Source organism: Tetrao urogallus (genome assembly GCF_951394365.1).
Source record: "Tetrao urogallus genome assembly, chromosome: 5".
Taxonomy (NCBI): Eukaryota; Metazoa; Chordata; class Aves; order Galliformes; family Phasianidae; genus Tetrao; species Tetrao urogallus.
In genome coordinates, this window is record NC_136818.1 from 11142188 (window position 1) to 11157924 (window position 15737).

The 15737-nt window shown below is 38.3% G+C and overlaps 1 protein-coding gene across 4 annotated transcripts in view; it reads right to left on the reverse strand.

Moving 5' to 3' along the window:
- USP33 (ubiquitin specific peptidase 33) overlaps positions 1–10393 on the reverse strand; it is a gene marked incomplete at both ends in the record, with an annotated part of 30408 nt that extends 20015 nt beyond the window's left edge. For all 4 annotated transcript variants that reach the window (XM_079535984.1, XM_079535982.1, XM_079535983.1 and 1 more), the window contains 6 exons: positions 1355–1424; positions 3403–3502; positions 4678–4827; positions 7497–7559; positions 9222–9275; positions 10313–10393. In XM_079535984.1, the coding sequence (XP_079392110.1) occupies positions 1355–1424; positions 3403–3502; positions 4678–4827; positions 7497–7559; positions 9222–9275; positions 10313–10393 (518 nt within the window). The remainder of the gene's footprint in view (positions 1–1354; positions 1425–3402; positions 3503–4677; positions 4828–7496; positions 7560–9221; positions 9276–10312) is intronic.
- Positions 10394–15737: the final 5344 nt, after the last annotated feature.

The window sequence follows — 15737 nt, forward strand, 5'->3', positions numbered from 1 at the left end:
CCCCTCTTCTAGTTTAAAACCATTCCCTTATCCCCTTATCCTATCATTATTATCCCTCATAAAGAGTCTCCTTCAATCTTTCCTGTAGGAATCCCTGAAGCAATGCAAAAGCTGCTATAACATCTCCTCAGAGCCTCCTCTTCTCTAGGCTGAACAATCAACTCCCCCAGCCTGTCTCCATAGGATAAGAGCTCCAGCTCTCTATCATCCTCATGGCTTCTCCCTGGACCCACTGAAAAAGTTTCACATCCTTCTCAAGCTGGGGGCCCCAGAGCTGAATGCAATACTCCAGGTGGAGTCTCAGGAGAGAAGCACACGGGGACAATCATCTCCCTTGACCTGCTGGCTGCAGTTCTGGGCTGCAAGTACACATCACCAGCTTAACATTCAGTTTTTTTGTCCACCAATTCCCCAGACTGCATTCATGTTTGGGATTAACTCAATCCAGATGCAGAACCTTGCACTTGGCCTTAATATCTATAGAAAGAACAATTTACCTGTTTAATTCATGCTATGTCACTGTATCACATATTCTAATCTCTTTCCCTCCATCCCTTTTGGATGTCTCTCACACAGATTGGACCTATTTCTAGCCAGCTAAGCAGACACTGCTGTGTACACGTTAACTTTGCTATTTTTTAAAAGAATAATTTCCTCATGATTAGACGCCTTGTCTGCTCTTTACCTCCTAGAGAGATTTCCCTTTGTTCTCCTCTCCCTGACAGAGCTTCTCACTAAGGTCCAGTTAACCCTGTGACCTACCTTGGCAGCCAACAGCAGATGCACACAGAAAGAATGATACAAGCTTAAGTAGTGAGCTAGCTTAACCATTCCTAGTGCAAGAAACTTCAGAGTTAAAGTTTCTTTTCAGTTTTCGTAGATTTCTGTTGTCAACTGGTACCCCTTTGGAATGAGAAGATATTGTATTCCAGCCATTTCTAAAATGATTTAGATGTTACATATATTCTTTGTAAGGACAAAATTTGGACCAATTGATCTTAACATTTCTTTTTTCAATTCAGGCTCACTCATGTGTTTCATCTGATTTCTTCCGTAGGAAAAAAAAAAAAAAAAAAGAAAAGAATAGGTTTCATCACATTTTTCTTCTGATTTCTAGAACCACATGTTTTTATTTAGGATACTTACAAATTAGAATCAAACAAGTAAAAAACAGACTAGTTCATATATCACAATATATTTTTCTCCCAATGACACAACTGCTTGTAGCATGCAAGAGTGAGAATTAACAAATACACGTTTTCTTCTACAATAGTCTAACCCGTCAAAATACTTCAACTTGAGAAAATGTGTGCACAAGCAAACAGAAAATCTCATTTACAACCATTCTGCTTACCAGTTGGAAAGAGCCTGTAAAGCTGCATTCATGTAACAAGTGTTACCAATATTTTTTAATCCTGTTAGACCTGAAAAAAAATAAAATATTCAGCAAGTCTGCTAACCTAAGGCATGCTAAGAAAAACATCTCATAGTAAATACGTGATAATTAAAATGCTTGTGTCACAGTTAAAAAGCCCATCATAATGCAGAGTTTTAACTAAAAGAAACACAGTGTCTAGATTACTATATAGAAAAAGTAATTAGCATTTTGGTATTGGGTAAAACACTTCAGAAAAGCAGATCACATTTATCTTAATTATTCCTGTTTCATGACAGTTGCAGTGTCATTTTAAAATGCAGCTGTCAAACATTTATACTTGGTAGAACTTAAATGATTTACACATTGAGTTAAATTGTTTCTATGCTGCGTTCAAAATAGTTAATCATACTACCAATATAACCAAAATGAAGATTTAACTCTTTTGTCAAGTTTATGTTAGCATTTAAATATGATAGTAAACACTCAAAACGTACTTGCCATGTGACTACTCATTACCAGAGCCATAATTAAATTAGAACCAGTCTTTTTCTCTGCCTATTACATACCTTTATTGTTATACTCAGACTGCTCAATTTAGATTACCACAAAGAATTTATTTCCAAGCCCAGTTTGTTTACTCTCTTGACTAATATCCACATATAGTTTTCCCACACACATAAAAGCTACAACTAACACATTCTTTCAGTGATTGAGGAGGCAAGCAAAAATGGTCTCTAATTTGAGGAGAGGCTATTCAAAGAAGTCATAATGATCATACAATCTCAATTCAGGGAAAAATTCATCTGAACCACTTGCTATTCAGAGCTACTGAAGCATTAAATTAATAAACTAATTCACCTCAAAATAAATTTGCTGTTGTGTGGGAAAATAACAACACCAGCACAGAATCAGTAAGACAGATAAACTTACATTTAGCAAACAACATCACTGATTCTAACAGAATCCTTTAAATATAAGGCTAACCCTCATCTGGTACATATCAGAAAAGTGAAACTTAAGATGGATTTATGTATATTAGAAAATTTAACTGAAAAGTAAACTTTTTTTTTTCATTAAAGGGATTTTCTCACTAAGCTGTAAAAGGTTTCTGTCTGCGTGAGTAGAAATACAGTCCTGTGTCCCACATCTCAGCCTGCACACTCTTAGTCCCTTCCAAGTCTCACTACAGAAAGGACAGTCATTCTTACTTAAACGTGAAAGTAATAATAATCCTCAACTATGGCTGTTGAAATATCTGCAGCTATTTCAAAGAAATAAGACAACAGTCTAAAAAAGTTTTCCAGCCTGCAATGTTAAAAGTGAAGTTTTTGAAGAGATTTCTTTCCTCATGATGAAATATTTCAATGCTTATTTCATCAAAAACATACAGAATGAATTTTTAGTTTTTTTTCTTCAAATTTGAGGTGTATGGATGTAATCACATCAATGTTACTGGGATGTATAGCACAATTCTATTTGTACATTACTTCCATACAATTTACATTCCCAGAAATACTCACAGGATAATAAAAAACTCATATATACACATTGGCAAGAAAAAAAACAACCAGGAATAAAACACATGGTTTAATGAGTTTAGGGCAGATGGCAAATTAGTGGGGTGGTGCCATATCCATAAAGACCATGCCAGACAACAGAAGGGGCAAAGTAGGCTTTTCGGTCAATGCCAGCACACTTGTTGGAGAGAACATCAATAGCAGATGAGTAAAAGAGAAATAAGATCCATATATCAGAATAACTCTTACTGTCACTGAAGGAAAACAAACTACCTTAACACAGGCATTAGATTCTCAGAAGTGACACCTTAGAAGTCTACTGGTCAGGTATTACTAAGAAAATGACAGTTAAAATACTTTCTAACAAATACACATATCCTTTGTGATACAGTTCAGTGTAATGAAACAATTCCAGTTAGAACAGAACTAACATATAACTGGAGAACAGACTTGGAGATGGACACATGCAATAAAGATCAATAAAGTGTTGGATTTTATTTTCATTACCTCTAGTCTTTAACTCATCCTCTTCCACTTCTATATCAAGGTCATCAAATACTGCTGATAATGGAATCTTCAGTGTGGGAATACTGGGTATTTTAAAATCCTTATAAGGAGAAAAAGAAAAAAGTGTATGTATTTGTATTTATCCTTCCCTGTTAACTTTGCCAATTAGTAACTAAAATGACTTGAATTAATTTCAAAATCTTACTGTCCATGAAGTGAGCACACCAGGATTTCACAATTAATAGATTTTACCATGAAATAATTCATCTTTGTTTTCATATTAGTAGCTATAGTATTGCATGGTTTTGTGACAATAGCTGAAGGATTGAAACAAAGCTAGTCGTAGTGTTTTCTTTCCTTGACAGAAGTTATCACATCAAGGCCACAGTTTGTGGTTTTGATATACCACCAGATAGCTCACTACATTTAAGAAAGACAAACTGCTAGAAACAAAAATATACAAATGCAGAAAGAGATTATTAGGCAAACAATTACTGTCTGACAGGCTCTTTTTGTGAGCACATAAAAATTCTACACACAGTGTGAGATAGACAAAGTCCTGCTGATTTCACTGTACACCATACCTATTTCTTTGGCAGACTAAACCAGGTTAAGTGTCACAGTGCAGAAGTTCAGATGTCTAGACTTTGCTTTATAGCAAGCCACTATTCTAGAAATTCTATTAGCAGATGTTACAAAAAAAACCAATGGTATGACTCCTATTCAGACACTGGCATGTACATGAAAAAACTACTCATCTTTCTGTCCCACTTCTATCTTCAATAGTAAAACACTCCACACAACTTACATATCATCTTTCCCAATACTCTATTCCCCAAACAAGATATTTTTAGAAATACAGCACTTTTATCAGTATTAACCAAGCTACTCATCAGTTTTATGTAAGCACATTAAACACAATAAAGAAATAACGTCCATTTTCCAGATATATGCTGAACAACTATACGTTTAAAAGAGATGAAAGAATTCTACCCTTAAATTTAACCCCTTACTTTTTCTGTACCTTAAGAGTTTTTTTACTGATTATTAATCAATTAGGCTATAAGATGAAAACAGCATTCTTAGGAAGCACAGATTACAGAGTCTGAACATACAAGGTTGGCATTGTCTCTTCAGAAGAATTTTATAAGATCTGAGAGAAATGAGCAGCAAGTACTGTCACAAGAATTAAGAAAAGTCAGTTTCACAAGAGAAGTCACAAAGTTTATCGCAAAGCTACAGCTGTCCATTTCACTGGGTTAAAAAAAAAAATACCTGCACACTATTTTCTTGTGTTTGAATCAATCTTGCATTCGGCAATGGAGAATGAGATCCTAATTTTCTATCCAGGAACACTTCCTTACTACAGGCATAACACCACACACGGAGCGTAGTAAGGTTGACAGTAAGACAGTGTTTTGTCTCCTAAAACACACAAAAAAACAAGAACAAGATTCACAGATTTAGCATAATTAAATAACAGAAATATTAAAATACTGGATCTTTCAAAAATGAAGTAAATGTGCATGTTAAGATGCTTAATATTTATAGCAACTCAGTACAATTTTAGAACATGCTGCAACACATTATTAGCATAAGCCACTCCAAGTAGAAACAACATACAATCAGTCTCCAAGCCACTATCATACATGTGTGATATGCTTCTGTGTAATTAGAAAAGCAAGAAAACTGACGTAGTCAGAAGAATTACGTTTTGCAATAAACTCATTTTTCAAGTACGTCTGCTATTGATCATAACAGCAGTCTCCTTCTCCCACACAGTACGGATGGTGTTTTATTCTACTGATTTGCTGTATAAAGTTCAGGCCACTGGTCACTTAACAAGCAATTAGAAGAATAATACAAGATTTTTAGTCCACTTACAGTAAGAGCTGCTCTTATCAAAACAAACACTAATTCTAGACTCGATTACTTCTTCATATGACAGCTTCACATTATGGACACACAAAATTTTGATGGAGAGTATTTTCACTGTTGTAACTTCCACCTTTCTTTCGTGAACTTTTCTTACTGTAAGATCACACACAACTGCTATTAAACTCCAAAGATTTTCGCCACCCTTCAGTGTGTATGGCAACACTGACCACCTTTATAGATGAGAGTTTTTCTACAAATTAGGAAAATTTGTAGCTGCACACAGCTGCAAGGATGCCTGACTTCCAAGTTCCCTTTCTTAATATGGTCTTGTAAAGTAACGACGTTTCTTAATACTAAATGTGGACTGTAGTTTCATTAAGCAGCCCTCCAATTGCAATAAGTGACTTCTTTATAAGACTTTTTATAAAGGCTTTACAATTATGATTCAGCTTAAAAAGCTTGTTAAAGAGGTATGTCTATAAAGAGGTATACCTACATACACTTGTACGTAGATAATATAAATCCAATACTGATGTCTATAGACATGCAGTAGACTCTGCATCAGAAAAAAAAAAAAAAAAAAAAGAGTATGAAGTGGGAGTAAAATGCAATCAAAACATACTTTTAGAAGTAAGCATGCCATTTGTTCACTAATATTCATCAGTTGTAGAGTTCGGGAATGTTTTTGTTTGCTTGTTTTCTTCCTCAGTATTACTGAAAACCAAAAATTTTACAGTGTGCAGCCCTCAATTTATTTTCTGCAACAGATGAGTTGTAAATTGGTGGCAAGAATTTCATTTAATCAGAAAGCCAGTGAGTAGGATATGTTAATAAACAACATATTCATAGAATGGCTTACGTTGGAGGGGACCTTAAAGGTCATCTAGTTCCAGCCTCCCTACCATGGCAAGGTTGGCAACCACTAGATCAGGCTGCCCAGGATCCCATCCAACCTGGCCTTGAATGCCTCCAGAGATGGGCATCCACAACCTTTCTAGGCAAACTGTTTCACTGCCTTATCACCCTCTGAGTAAAAAATTTCTAACATCTAACCTAAATCTCCCCTCTTTTAGTTTAAAGCTATTCCCCCTTATCCTATCAGTCTAATCATGTAACAAGCTCCCTTCAAGTACTGGAAGGCTGCAACGAGGTCTCCCTGGAGCCTTCTCCAAGCTACACAAGTCAAACTCCTTCAATCTTCCTTCACAAGAGAGCTGCTCCATGGCTCTCCTGTGGATCCGCTCCAACAGTTCTATATCCCTCCTGCGCTGTGGGCCCCAGGCCCAGACACAGTACTCCAGATAGGGCTCACAAGGGCAGAACAACAGGGGGACAAACACCTCTCACCCTGCTGGCCGCCCCTCTGTTGATGCAGCCCAGGCAACAGCTGGCCTTCCGGGTTGCAGGAGCACACTGCTGACTCACATCCAGCTTTTCATCTATCAGGATCCCCAAATCCTTCTCCTCTTTGTTAAGAAAAAGTGATGTAGCTTATTTGCTTCATTTTGGCAAAGGCTCCAGTCACACATTACGTGCAGTGAAGAAACCACAATTTTAAGATCCAAACAGATGCACTCAAGCTGGTCGGCCCAGCCAGAACTCAGCATGCTGGCAAACACACAGCACACACACCATTGCTCCTACCAACCTGGATCTAAAATCAAAATCTAGCAGGAGAGGACGTGTTCAGCTTGATTTACAGTTTTTATCTGAAGCCACTATAACAGGGACCATAACACACAAACAAAGCACCAGTTTCATGAATTAAGAATCACTGTTTTTAACATCTGTTTTATTCTATCTTTGTTAATACAACTTCCCTCCTCTCATTCATCAAGCAACCATAATCCCATGATGGCAGATGAAAGCACAGCATAAAACTTGAAGTACTCAAGAAGATTTTTGTCTACAGATCTTGAAAATTGTCACTGTTTATGTGGGTGGGGTTCTTTTTTGTGTTTCTTGTACTGTTCCCTTCAATATTCACCAAAGTCTTTATGGGAGCTCTAGGTTCAGAATTACATAAATGATTATGCAGCTGCACAAAGATCTTATTCACACATCCTCAAGCTAGTAAAACATGATCCAATAAGTGAAAAAAAAACAAAAAATAAAGTGTTATGCTAACATATATTATTAATTTCATTAAACAGGGTAAGAAAGTTCTGTGATTCTTCATTGCTCCAAGCTACTGCATTACTAGCAAATACACTTACCTGAGAATGGGTGGTACTGTGATCAACATGGGATTCACCACAGCCAACATATGTACATCTGTTCTGTTGAATAAGATATGAAGTATACAGAATTAAAAAGTGGCATCAAACAGGTGCACAGAACAGGAGCACAGTGCCAGTCCATTTTAAATGCACTAATATTTCAAACTTGCAGGTTCCTACAGAAACCAAGAGACATGCACAGTAAGTGTTAAAATAAATATTACCTGAAGATAAGTAAGAATGCTGCAGGATCTAACTCAACTCCTTACGCTGATGGAGAGCATTAGACAGTCAGTATTTCTGGAATTTTTATTTTTCTTTGCCATTTTGATATTTTAGTTCAAATTAAAGTCAAAATATCTTTTTACAATTCATTATTTGATAGAGACCGTGACAGAAAATATTGTTAGCTCAGTGTCAAAAACACTGATGGACTACAAACTAGAAGCATGACATATTTATATAAGAATGCCTTTATACCCTTATATATAAGGCCTATTTGTCACAGAACTTTCTCACTACTCACTGATTCTTTACCTTTATTTAAAGGTTTCTGGCACTGTATGGCTAGGTGCTCACTACATTTTAATTAAAAGATCCAAAGCAGTTGTTAACTTCAATTGTTGAGTTTAATTTTGTTAATTGCAAAACATTTGGCCGAGTTGAATACGAAATCTCGCAGTTGTCAATCTTCAAGCAGTTTCCATTAATTCCTTGTTTGCATGAGTTAAGACAATTCTCTAAGAGGGTACAGCATGCTATCTGTATAGTGCTCTAAGCATGTTAATTTACGCAATCAAATTGCAGCTGGGCAGTCAAATTTCTACATTAAATAATCACAGGTGTTGGTTAGGTTACAGATAGTTAACATGCTGGGATCTCACCATGTGCTCGCTGTTTTTCTATGCACAAAAGGTGAAGACAAGATGTTAATTCATCCAAGAGGAGATGTATCACAGCATGAAACTTTAAATGTACTACTGTAATCAGAAAACTCAACTGGAACTGTTGGTATGAAATTAAGTTTTTCAATAAGAGTCCAAGAGTTCTAAGTGAGAAATAAAAAACAAGCTTTAAGCTTCACAGCATTTCCCCACCTGCCAGGTTCATGCATCCCTCAACACCTCTTCCTACTTGTCTTGCTACCACCAAGAGGATTTTTATATGTAATTAAACTTCAGATCAAATAAAGAGACATTAAACGTGGCTGTTTTTCCTTCCTTTCTATTTAAATACACTTTTTTTTTTTTTCAGACAGAAAGCATAAGGTAACGATATATTTCAGATAGAACTACATATAGTGTAAATACAGTACAAAATGCAGGTAAGTCTGAAAGATGTTTCTACATGTTTAAAAAAGGGGGAAAGTACTACTTATCTTCAAGAATCAAAATTCAGAGTATCTGTTTTGATAGTCCTACAGAGCCACCATTTACTGCTGGATGCTGTTATTAAAAATTGTACGAGAAGGTTAGAAAAAGTAGCTTAATTTATTCAGGAACAATATATTATCTACAGACATGTTGGAAAGATTTACTTTTTTTTTTTTTTTAAGCTATAAAACAGGAAGAAATCTTAATATGCTGGCTTCTTATAAAAAAATCTCATTTCAAACACAGTAAGTTGCAAGAAAAAGAACTTCAGTGTAGTTCCTTCCATCAACAAAAAACACTACCAACTTCTATCTGTAGCCTTCCAGAAGATTACAATTGAGCCACTTACCTCCAAGCATGCCCAGAGGTTGGGTCCTCTAACTTTACAGTCCTGACAAGTGCCCTGTTCAGTTAAACACACAAGCGAAGATTGATTTTTATTTACTGTCATCAGTAAACCACAACCTCAAGACAAACTGAGAGAAAATACTGTAAGACCAACTATCAACTGAATTTCAACCACCAACTAATCTTTAATATAGAAAAAAAATGTGTTGATACCAGCTCAATTTTTGTTTCTCTTAAACCAATTTCAAGCTTCAAGTATCTCTAGTGAAATCTTATAGCTGTGAGATTTCATCTGAAGAAATGTTCCTCTAAATAAAGCATAAATGTATTTCATGCCACGTTATCATCAAAGTTAGTCTTGCTTATCAATTTAACATCAAGAGAAATGAAAATGGAACTTGTAACACTTGCACATTCCTATTTCCATACATTCAACACTCCTTGCAAAGGTTTACAGAGAAGACAACACTGGAGAAAAGCTATTCCTCTCAGCAGCAAACAACTGCTCCTCTTCTACAAAGAAATACCGTGGATGGAAAAGGGTTGATTTTTCATCATTTCCCAGTTATTAAAACGAGTTACAAAATCTTTTGTTCTCTTTATTAATACTAGCAAGAAACCAAGAGTTCAGACAGGTTTTCAACCTGTGGCTCCTCTATCAGGAAATAAACTGTGATCCAACAAAAATCATTTCTCCATTACAGTTTCCACTCGAAACATCAGTTATGCTACCTATTCTATAGTTACACTTCTACATTCTATGCAACTAGTTGCCACAACAGCAGCATCTGAAGAAGTTCTGCTTATCTCTTTTAAGTGATATTTCCATTAAAACATCACTTGCTTTCAAAAACACTGATGGGAAATACACTCTAAACATAAGGTATGGAAAAAAAGACTTTCACCTTTAAAGTCCATTATTTGTCCCATATTTAGTTTAAACTTTATTACAGCAGCACAAAAAGATTTTACTCCATATTTAGCACTTTTTTTTTTTTCCACTTTATGCCCAGCAATACATGCTGAGCTGTACAACTAAATTCATGAGGACATTTAACTGAGAGAGGAAGGAAGGAATGTGCTACAACTCACATGAGACTTCTGTATCAATTCCTCTTTTGTTATCTCGCCAACTGATTCCAGGTGTGGGCAATTGCTGCTGAGTGATGCCATCTTCAGACGCTTTATTTTCCTAGATCCAGAAGCTGGGATTCCCAAGACCAAGAAGACACATTTCAACAGGAGTGAGGATGAGTAAAACCCAATTCCTTACAGTATACAGCAATAGTAGAAATCTAATATACAATCTTTACAAGAATGTGCCTTTTTAAAATATTAAAATAAATAACTTATTAAAAGTAAGGGAACCAACAGTCCAAATTAAATACAGCTGAGTTCTAAAAAAAAATTGCAATCCTCTATTTTTCTGAGTTTTAGGGCATAAACCTAAATGAGTGGAGCAAAGCCATCTGACTGAACTACTCATCTTCCTGGCTTCTACCGTGGCACTCAAAAGGCAAAAAAAAAAAAAAAAAAAAAAGTGACAGCTTTCAAGCCTACTCAGGACTGCATGTTCTGCAAAGTGTTATTAAACAATCCTGCTGAAGTGTGCTAAAGCCACATGACCTGCTTTTCAAGGCAGAACGAAACTTTATCTTGCTTTTATTTATTTACAAAGAAACATACTAGATAGCAGGCACATGATATATCAAAAGCAAGCTGAAACTCGTAACTCATGTGCAGTACTGAATGCCCAGCAAACCTCTCTTGCTTGAGTTCTTCCAACAACCCTGATGCAGACACAGAAACATCAGAAATAAGAAATGCTAAATACATTCACTTTTGCATCATTATTTCAATTTTAAAAACCTGAACTTGGCTACATTATGTTCACATAAGTACTCACCTGACTTTCGCTCCAGTTTTGCCTCTTAAACAATTGCTATTGATACCCTGATCTCTGAAGCCCAAGAAGCCTTAAATGTTCATTGCCCTATTATCCATCCAATCTCACTTTCCTTTACCAAGGCAGGCAAGCAAACTTCCAACCTAATTCAGCAGTGCACTTTCTTCTAACTGTCTGCAACCTTTGGCAGCGTCTTTCCACTTCTCCTGTTCACTTTGGCAGCTCTAGACCTGTTTCTTCACCTGCATGACTGCTTTCAGTACTGGGTAATCCAAAGCTCTGGCAGTGGAGATTGGGAACAAAACTTTGGTAAGCATCTCAGACACACTTCCTAGTAAACTTCCAGCTCTTTAATCTTTGATTTGGTCTTCACTTCTACTGTCCTGTAATAAGACATTTGTCATTTCAGTTTTCTCCAATTACTGAACACATTTTTTTAATGTGTTCTTACCATATTATATAAATGCTTTATATATTGCAATTATATTATACACCTATAAAAATAACGTAAGGCATATGAAGATTTGTTTCATCCATATATATATACACACACGTCTACATATGAATGTATAAAATATTTTAATAGAAATATTTTTATATATATATGACATGCTTATTATGTTAATTACATATATAATTATATATATGACGTACACACATATTGAAGCGTGCACGTGTATCTTTCAATCTTTGCGCATGTCAACAGCTTTATGATAAAAGACCTAAGACCACAAGGCTAGAAACACAGTAAATAATATGGGATTTTTGAGCAAGTTATGTCTAAATTCTCTTCCCTGATCAATGAAAGAACCTTTACAGAACATTATTCTTGAATATAAGTTTCAGAGGGAAAAAATATTTTCTCAGCTTGTGTCTATTTGCAGTATTGCTGAAAGACTTCAAATACAAAAACAACAGTTTTTCAGGCAAAAACTCATCAACTTTGTCATACTGGAAATTCTGGTTTGAACCGTAAACTTCCTTTCCAGAAAGGAAACAGAAGGATTTATGCACATTATGTCTTGCACAGTTTGCAATGTCTACACAAATGTTAAAAATGGACGAGTGAGTTTCAAATAAAACCTTATCTTAAAAGTTGTCACGGTGAATTAAAGCCGATTTAAGGCTTGGTATAATGGCTTACTAAAACCTTAGGCTTAATTACTTTACAAAAGTGCATTTCTGAATGAAATATTCCAAGCAATAAAAAGCAATGAATGAAGGATGAACTTCAACTCATTCTGCCAGATATCTGTTTAATAGCTATTGCTCACCATTGGAACTGCAAAACCAACACAAAGAAACAAACAAACAAACCAACTAACTCATGTAAGCCATCACAAAAGCATGAACAATATTTTAAAGCATGATTACCAACAAGCCGTTAATTATTCAGCAGAATTCCATGGCATTATAAGACTTTTGTGGTGCCTACCAGAGAAGGCCTGTATATACACATAAAAAAAAACAACAAACACTAAGAGTTCAGGTAACCTTGAAAACTTACCAAAGCCTTTCTTAAAAAACATAGTAGATTTTAAATAGTTGTTTCTGTTTGTTTTTAATTTTTTTTAATTAAAGCTAAAAATCCACATTTCCATTCATCTAATCGTGGTAGTTAACATTTCAACAGATGTTGAAATACACAAATATTTTCATTCAGCTGGTGTCCCCAGAGCCCTTTAATCAGATCATTTTACAGGACTGCTCCCACACACCTGAATACTTGCCCTATGAACACGTCTAAATGAAGTAATTTGAGAAATTGAAAAACAATTATAAAAAGCTAATCTTACATAAATCCCAGTCAAATAAATTTTAAGTTTAGTACACAAAACAAAAACAGAACTCAATTGTGGAATGCTGGCAGAAGACTAACAACAAAAGGATTATTCTGAAGACAACAGCTGCTTCAAGCAGTAACTGTATCTTCATTATAGGCTTTAATTACTTTGACCATACAGCTCTGAATAACAGTGTATTTAGCCAGTTAGCACTAAGCTCAGGGTTCTCCATTTATACTTGAGGTTATTTCACTACTGACACACTGGAACAGTCGTGCTTATTTTCTCTTTCAAATATCAATAACCAAGATAGAGTGGCACAGTGATGTGATTCCGTACCTGGGTGTTTAAGTACTTAAATAGTAAAGAGCTCTGTAGCTTTCAGTAATTAATTACTGCACAAATATTCTTCACGCTCAGAAAAAAAAACACAACGCCAGCATTCACTGCAAACTGCACATGCCCTATGCCTCAGATGTACATATTCAGATGTTTAAGACATACATTTTTTTAATCAACATTCTAAAGAACTCAGTGACAGCCTACGACTCCACAACAACAACGTATGCAAGACAACAAAAAAAATCTCATTTTTTATTAAACTTGAAAAAGTTTTGTAATAAAACAAATGTAATCAAAAGGACCAAAGGAAGACCACTCCTTAGTTTCACATCCTATTCCTTTCTACTCTGTTATCCAGTCCATATTTTTGATACCTGGTGCCTGGATCTAAGCAACAAGAACTACTCACCGAGCAAGACACAACGTTACCGAGTCACTTTCATTAGATGTTTTCCTTTGTATTTTTTCATAAAATCATTAAGGTTGGAAAAGACCTCTAAGATCGTTACGTCAGGCTGTAATCTACCACCAATACTGTCCATTAAACTGTGACTCTCAGGTCCACATCCCCATGGACCTGGAACACCTCCAGGTTTGGTGACTCCACCACCTCCCTGGGCAGCTGTGCCAGTGCATCTCTGCTTTTACAGAGAAGAAATTTCTTGTAATGCACAACCAGTACTACATCTGAAACGTAAGAAAGAAAAACGTGTGCCTACACTCACACACCTGCACTATCTCACACATGGTTATGGCCTACAATTTAACCAAGAGCCTAAATATATAGATAGATAAACATCATTCTCCTTTTTAACATGGTTCTTAGAACTCTGATTAACATGATTCTACAATTCCACCTATGGCAGTTAAAAAAGTCAGTTTTTCTTTGGCAAGCGTATTTTAGATTTAAGCTTGAAAGCAGGTGGACAAATGACAGAGTGCAAGGGTTACACTGAAAATGATAAGTCATAACCGATGAACTGAATACTGAGTGCTAAATCGCCAAAAGGACGTTAAAAAAAAGCTCGAACCGAGAGCTGACCCGCTTCTGAGGTTACACAATACTTACGTTACGCCGCCTTCTAAAGCCCTCAGCCTGCCCATTCCCTTCTATCCCACACCAGCCGGCACTCAGAGCACCGAGCCCGCCAGGAAGGCCCGGCCCGGCCTGCCGGGCGCAGCGATGGCTGGAGCCGGGCCGCCTCGCACTCCGAGTCCGGACGTAGCCACCGCCCGCCCGCCTCCTATCCCCTCAGGGCGCCGAAACCATCCCTTTCCTTCTCTTACCGTGAGAGCGCACCGAGCCTACGGCCGAGCGGGACCGCGGCCACCCCGCCCCTGCTGAGGATGTGCCTCGGGCCCCGGGGACGCGGCGCTCCGCCACCCCGCGGGCCGCGGCGAAGAGGTGACCGCAACGGCAGCCGGGCCGCGGGCACAGCGCCCCCTCCCGCAAGCGGACGGGCACACACCGGATGCGGCCGCTCCGGGCGCGCCCCGCACAAAGATGGCGGCCGCAGGCTCTCGCCCCGCCCTGCCCGGCCGCTTGCAGGGGAAGGCTGCCCTGCGGAAAGATGGCCGCCGCGGGTCGTCCTCACGCGGTAGGAGCCACCTCCCTAACGACCTCGGCCGCTTCCGCGCCGGCCCGGAAGCGGATCCGCTCCGTCTCCTAGCAGCGGCGGGAGCGGGGAGGGAGCCGCCCGGGGCGGCTTGTGGCTGTGCTACAGGTAACGAGAGCGGCACCCGCAGCGCCGCCGCACAGCGGGACTCTGCTGGTACCCGGGATTTGGGGTGGGTGCCGAGGAGCGCGGGAGCCGGGTGCCACCCGCCACCCGCTTGGGCCGGCGGAGCGCCGCGAGGCTCGGCGTTCCCGCCCGGAGCTCCCGGGGTGCCTGTACGGGCAGAGAGCTGCCCTGTGGGGATGTCACCCTGCGCCGAGGTGCGGTTGGAGGTTTGCGCTATGTTCAGCGTCGGGAGAGGGTGGTGTTCATCTCAGAGTGAGGTTACGTCAGGCTGTGGTATTTATTCCTTATCGCGTGTCTGTAGATACGCTGAATCTCTCAGTGAGAATCTTCCTGTCTGCCCCTGAACTCTTTGAGCTGGTGCGTATGTTCTGCTGACAGTAGCCATCGTAGAGCTGTCTTGTGTACATTTTGAAGTATATAGGCAGTGAGCTTTCGGGTAATAAAGCAGACGGCTTTCTGTAGATCCTTCCTTAGACACACAGCCCTTTGCAGAGGACAGTTACAATGGGCTGGAGCCAGGCCAGCAATGCACTGCTTTTTCATTAAGCACAAATCCCTCTGCGCGAGCATCGCTCAGATGAGTCGGGTACCTGTTATCTGAGGGCAGCGGGCCTGTTGAAGAAAGTTGTCCTGGGCTTACGTTGCATAATTCTTCATCCTTTGTTTGACAGTATTCAGAGGACATCTGTGACTGATGTTTTCGACGTAATTCCACTTAATGAGGTTATGGGAGAGAAGGAGCC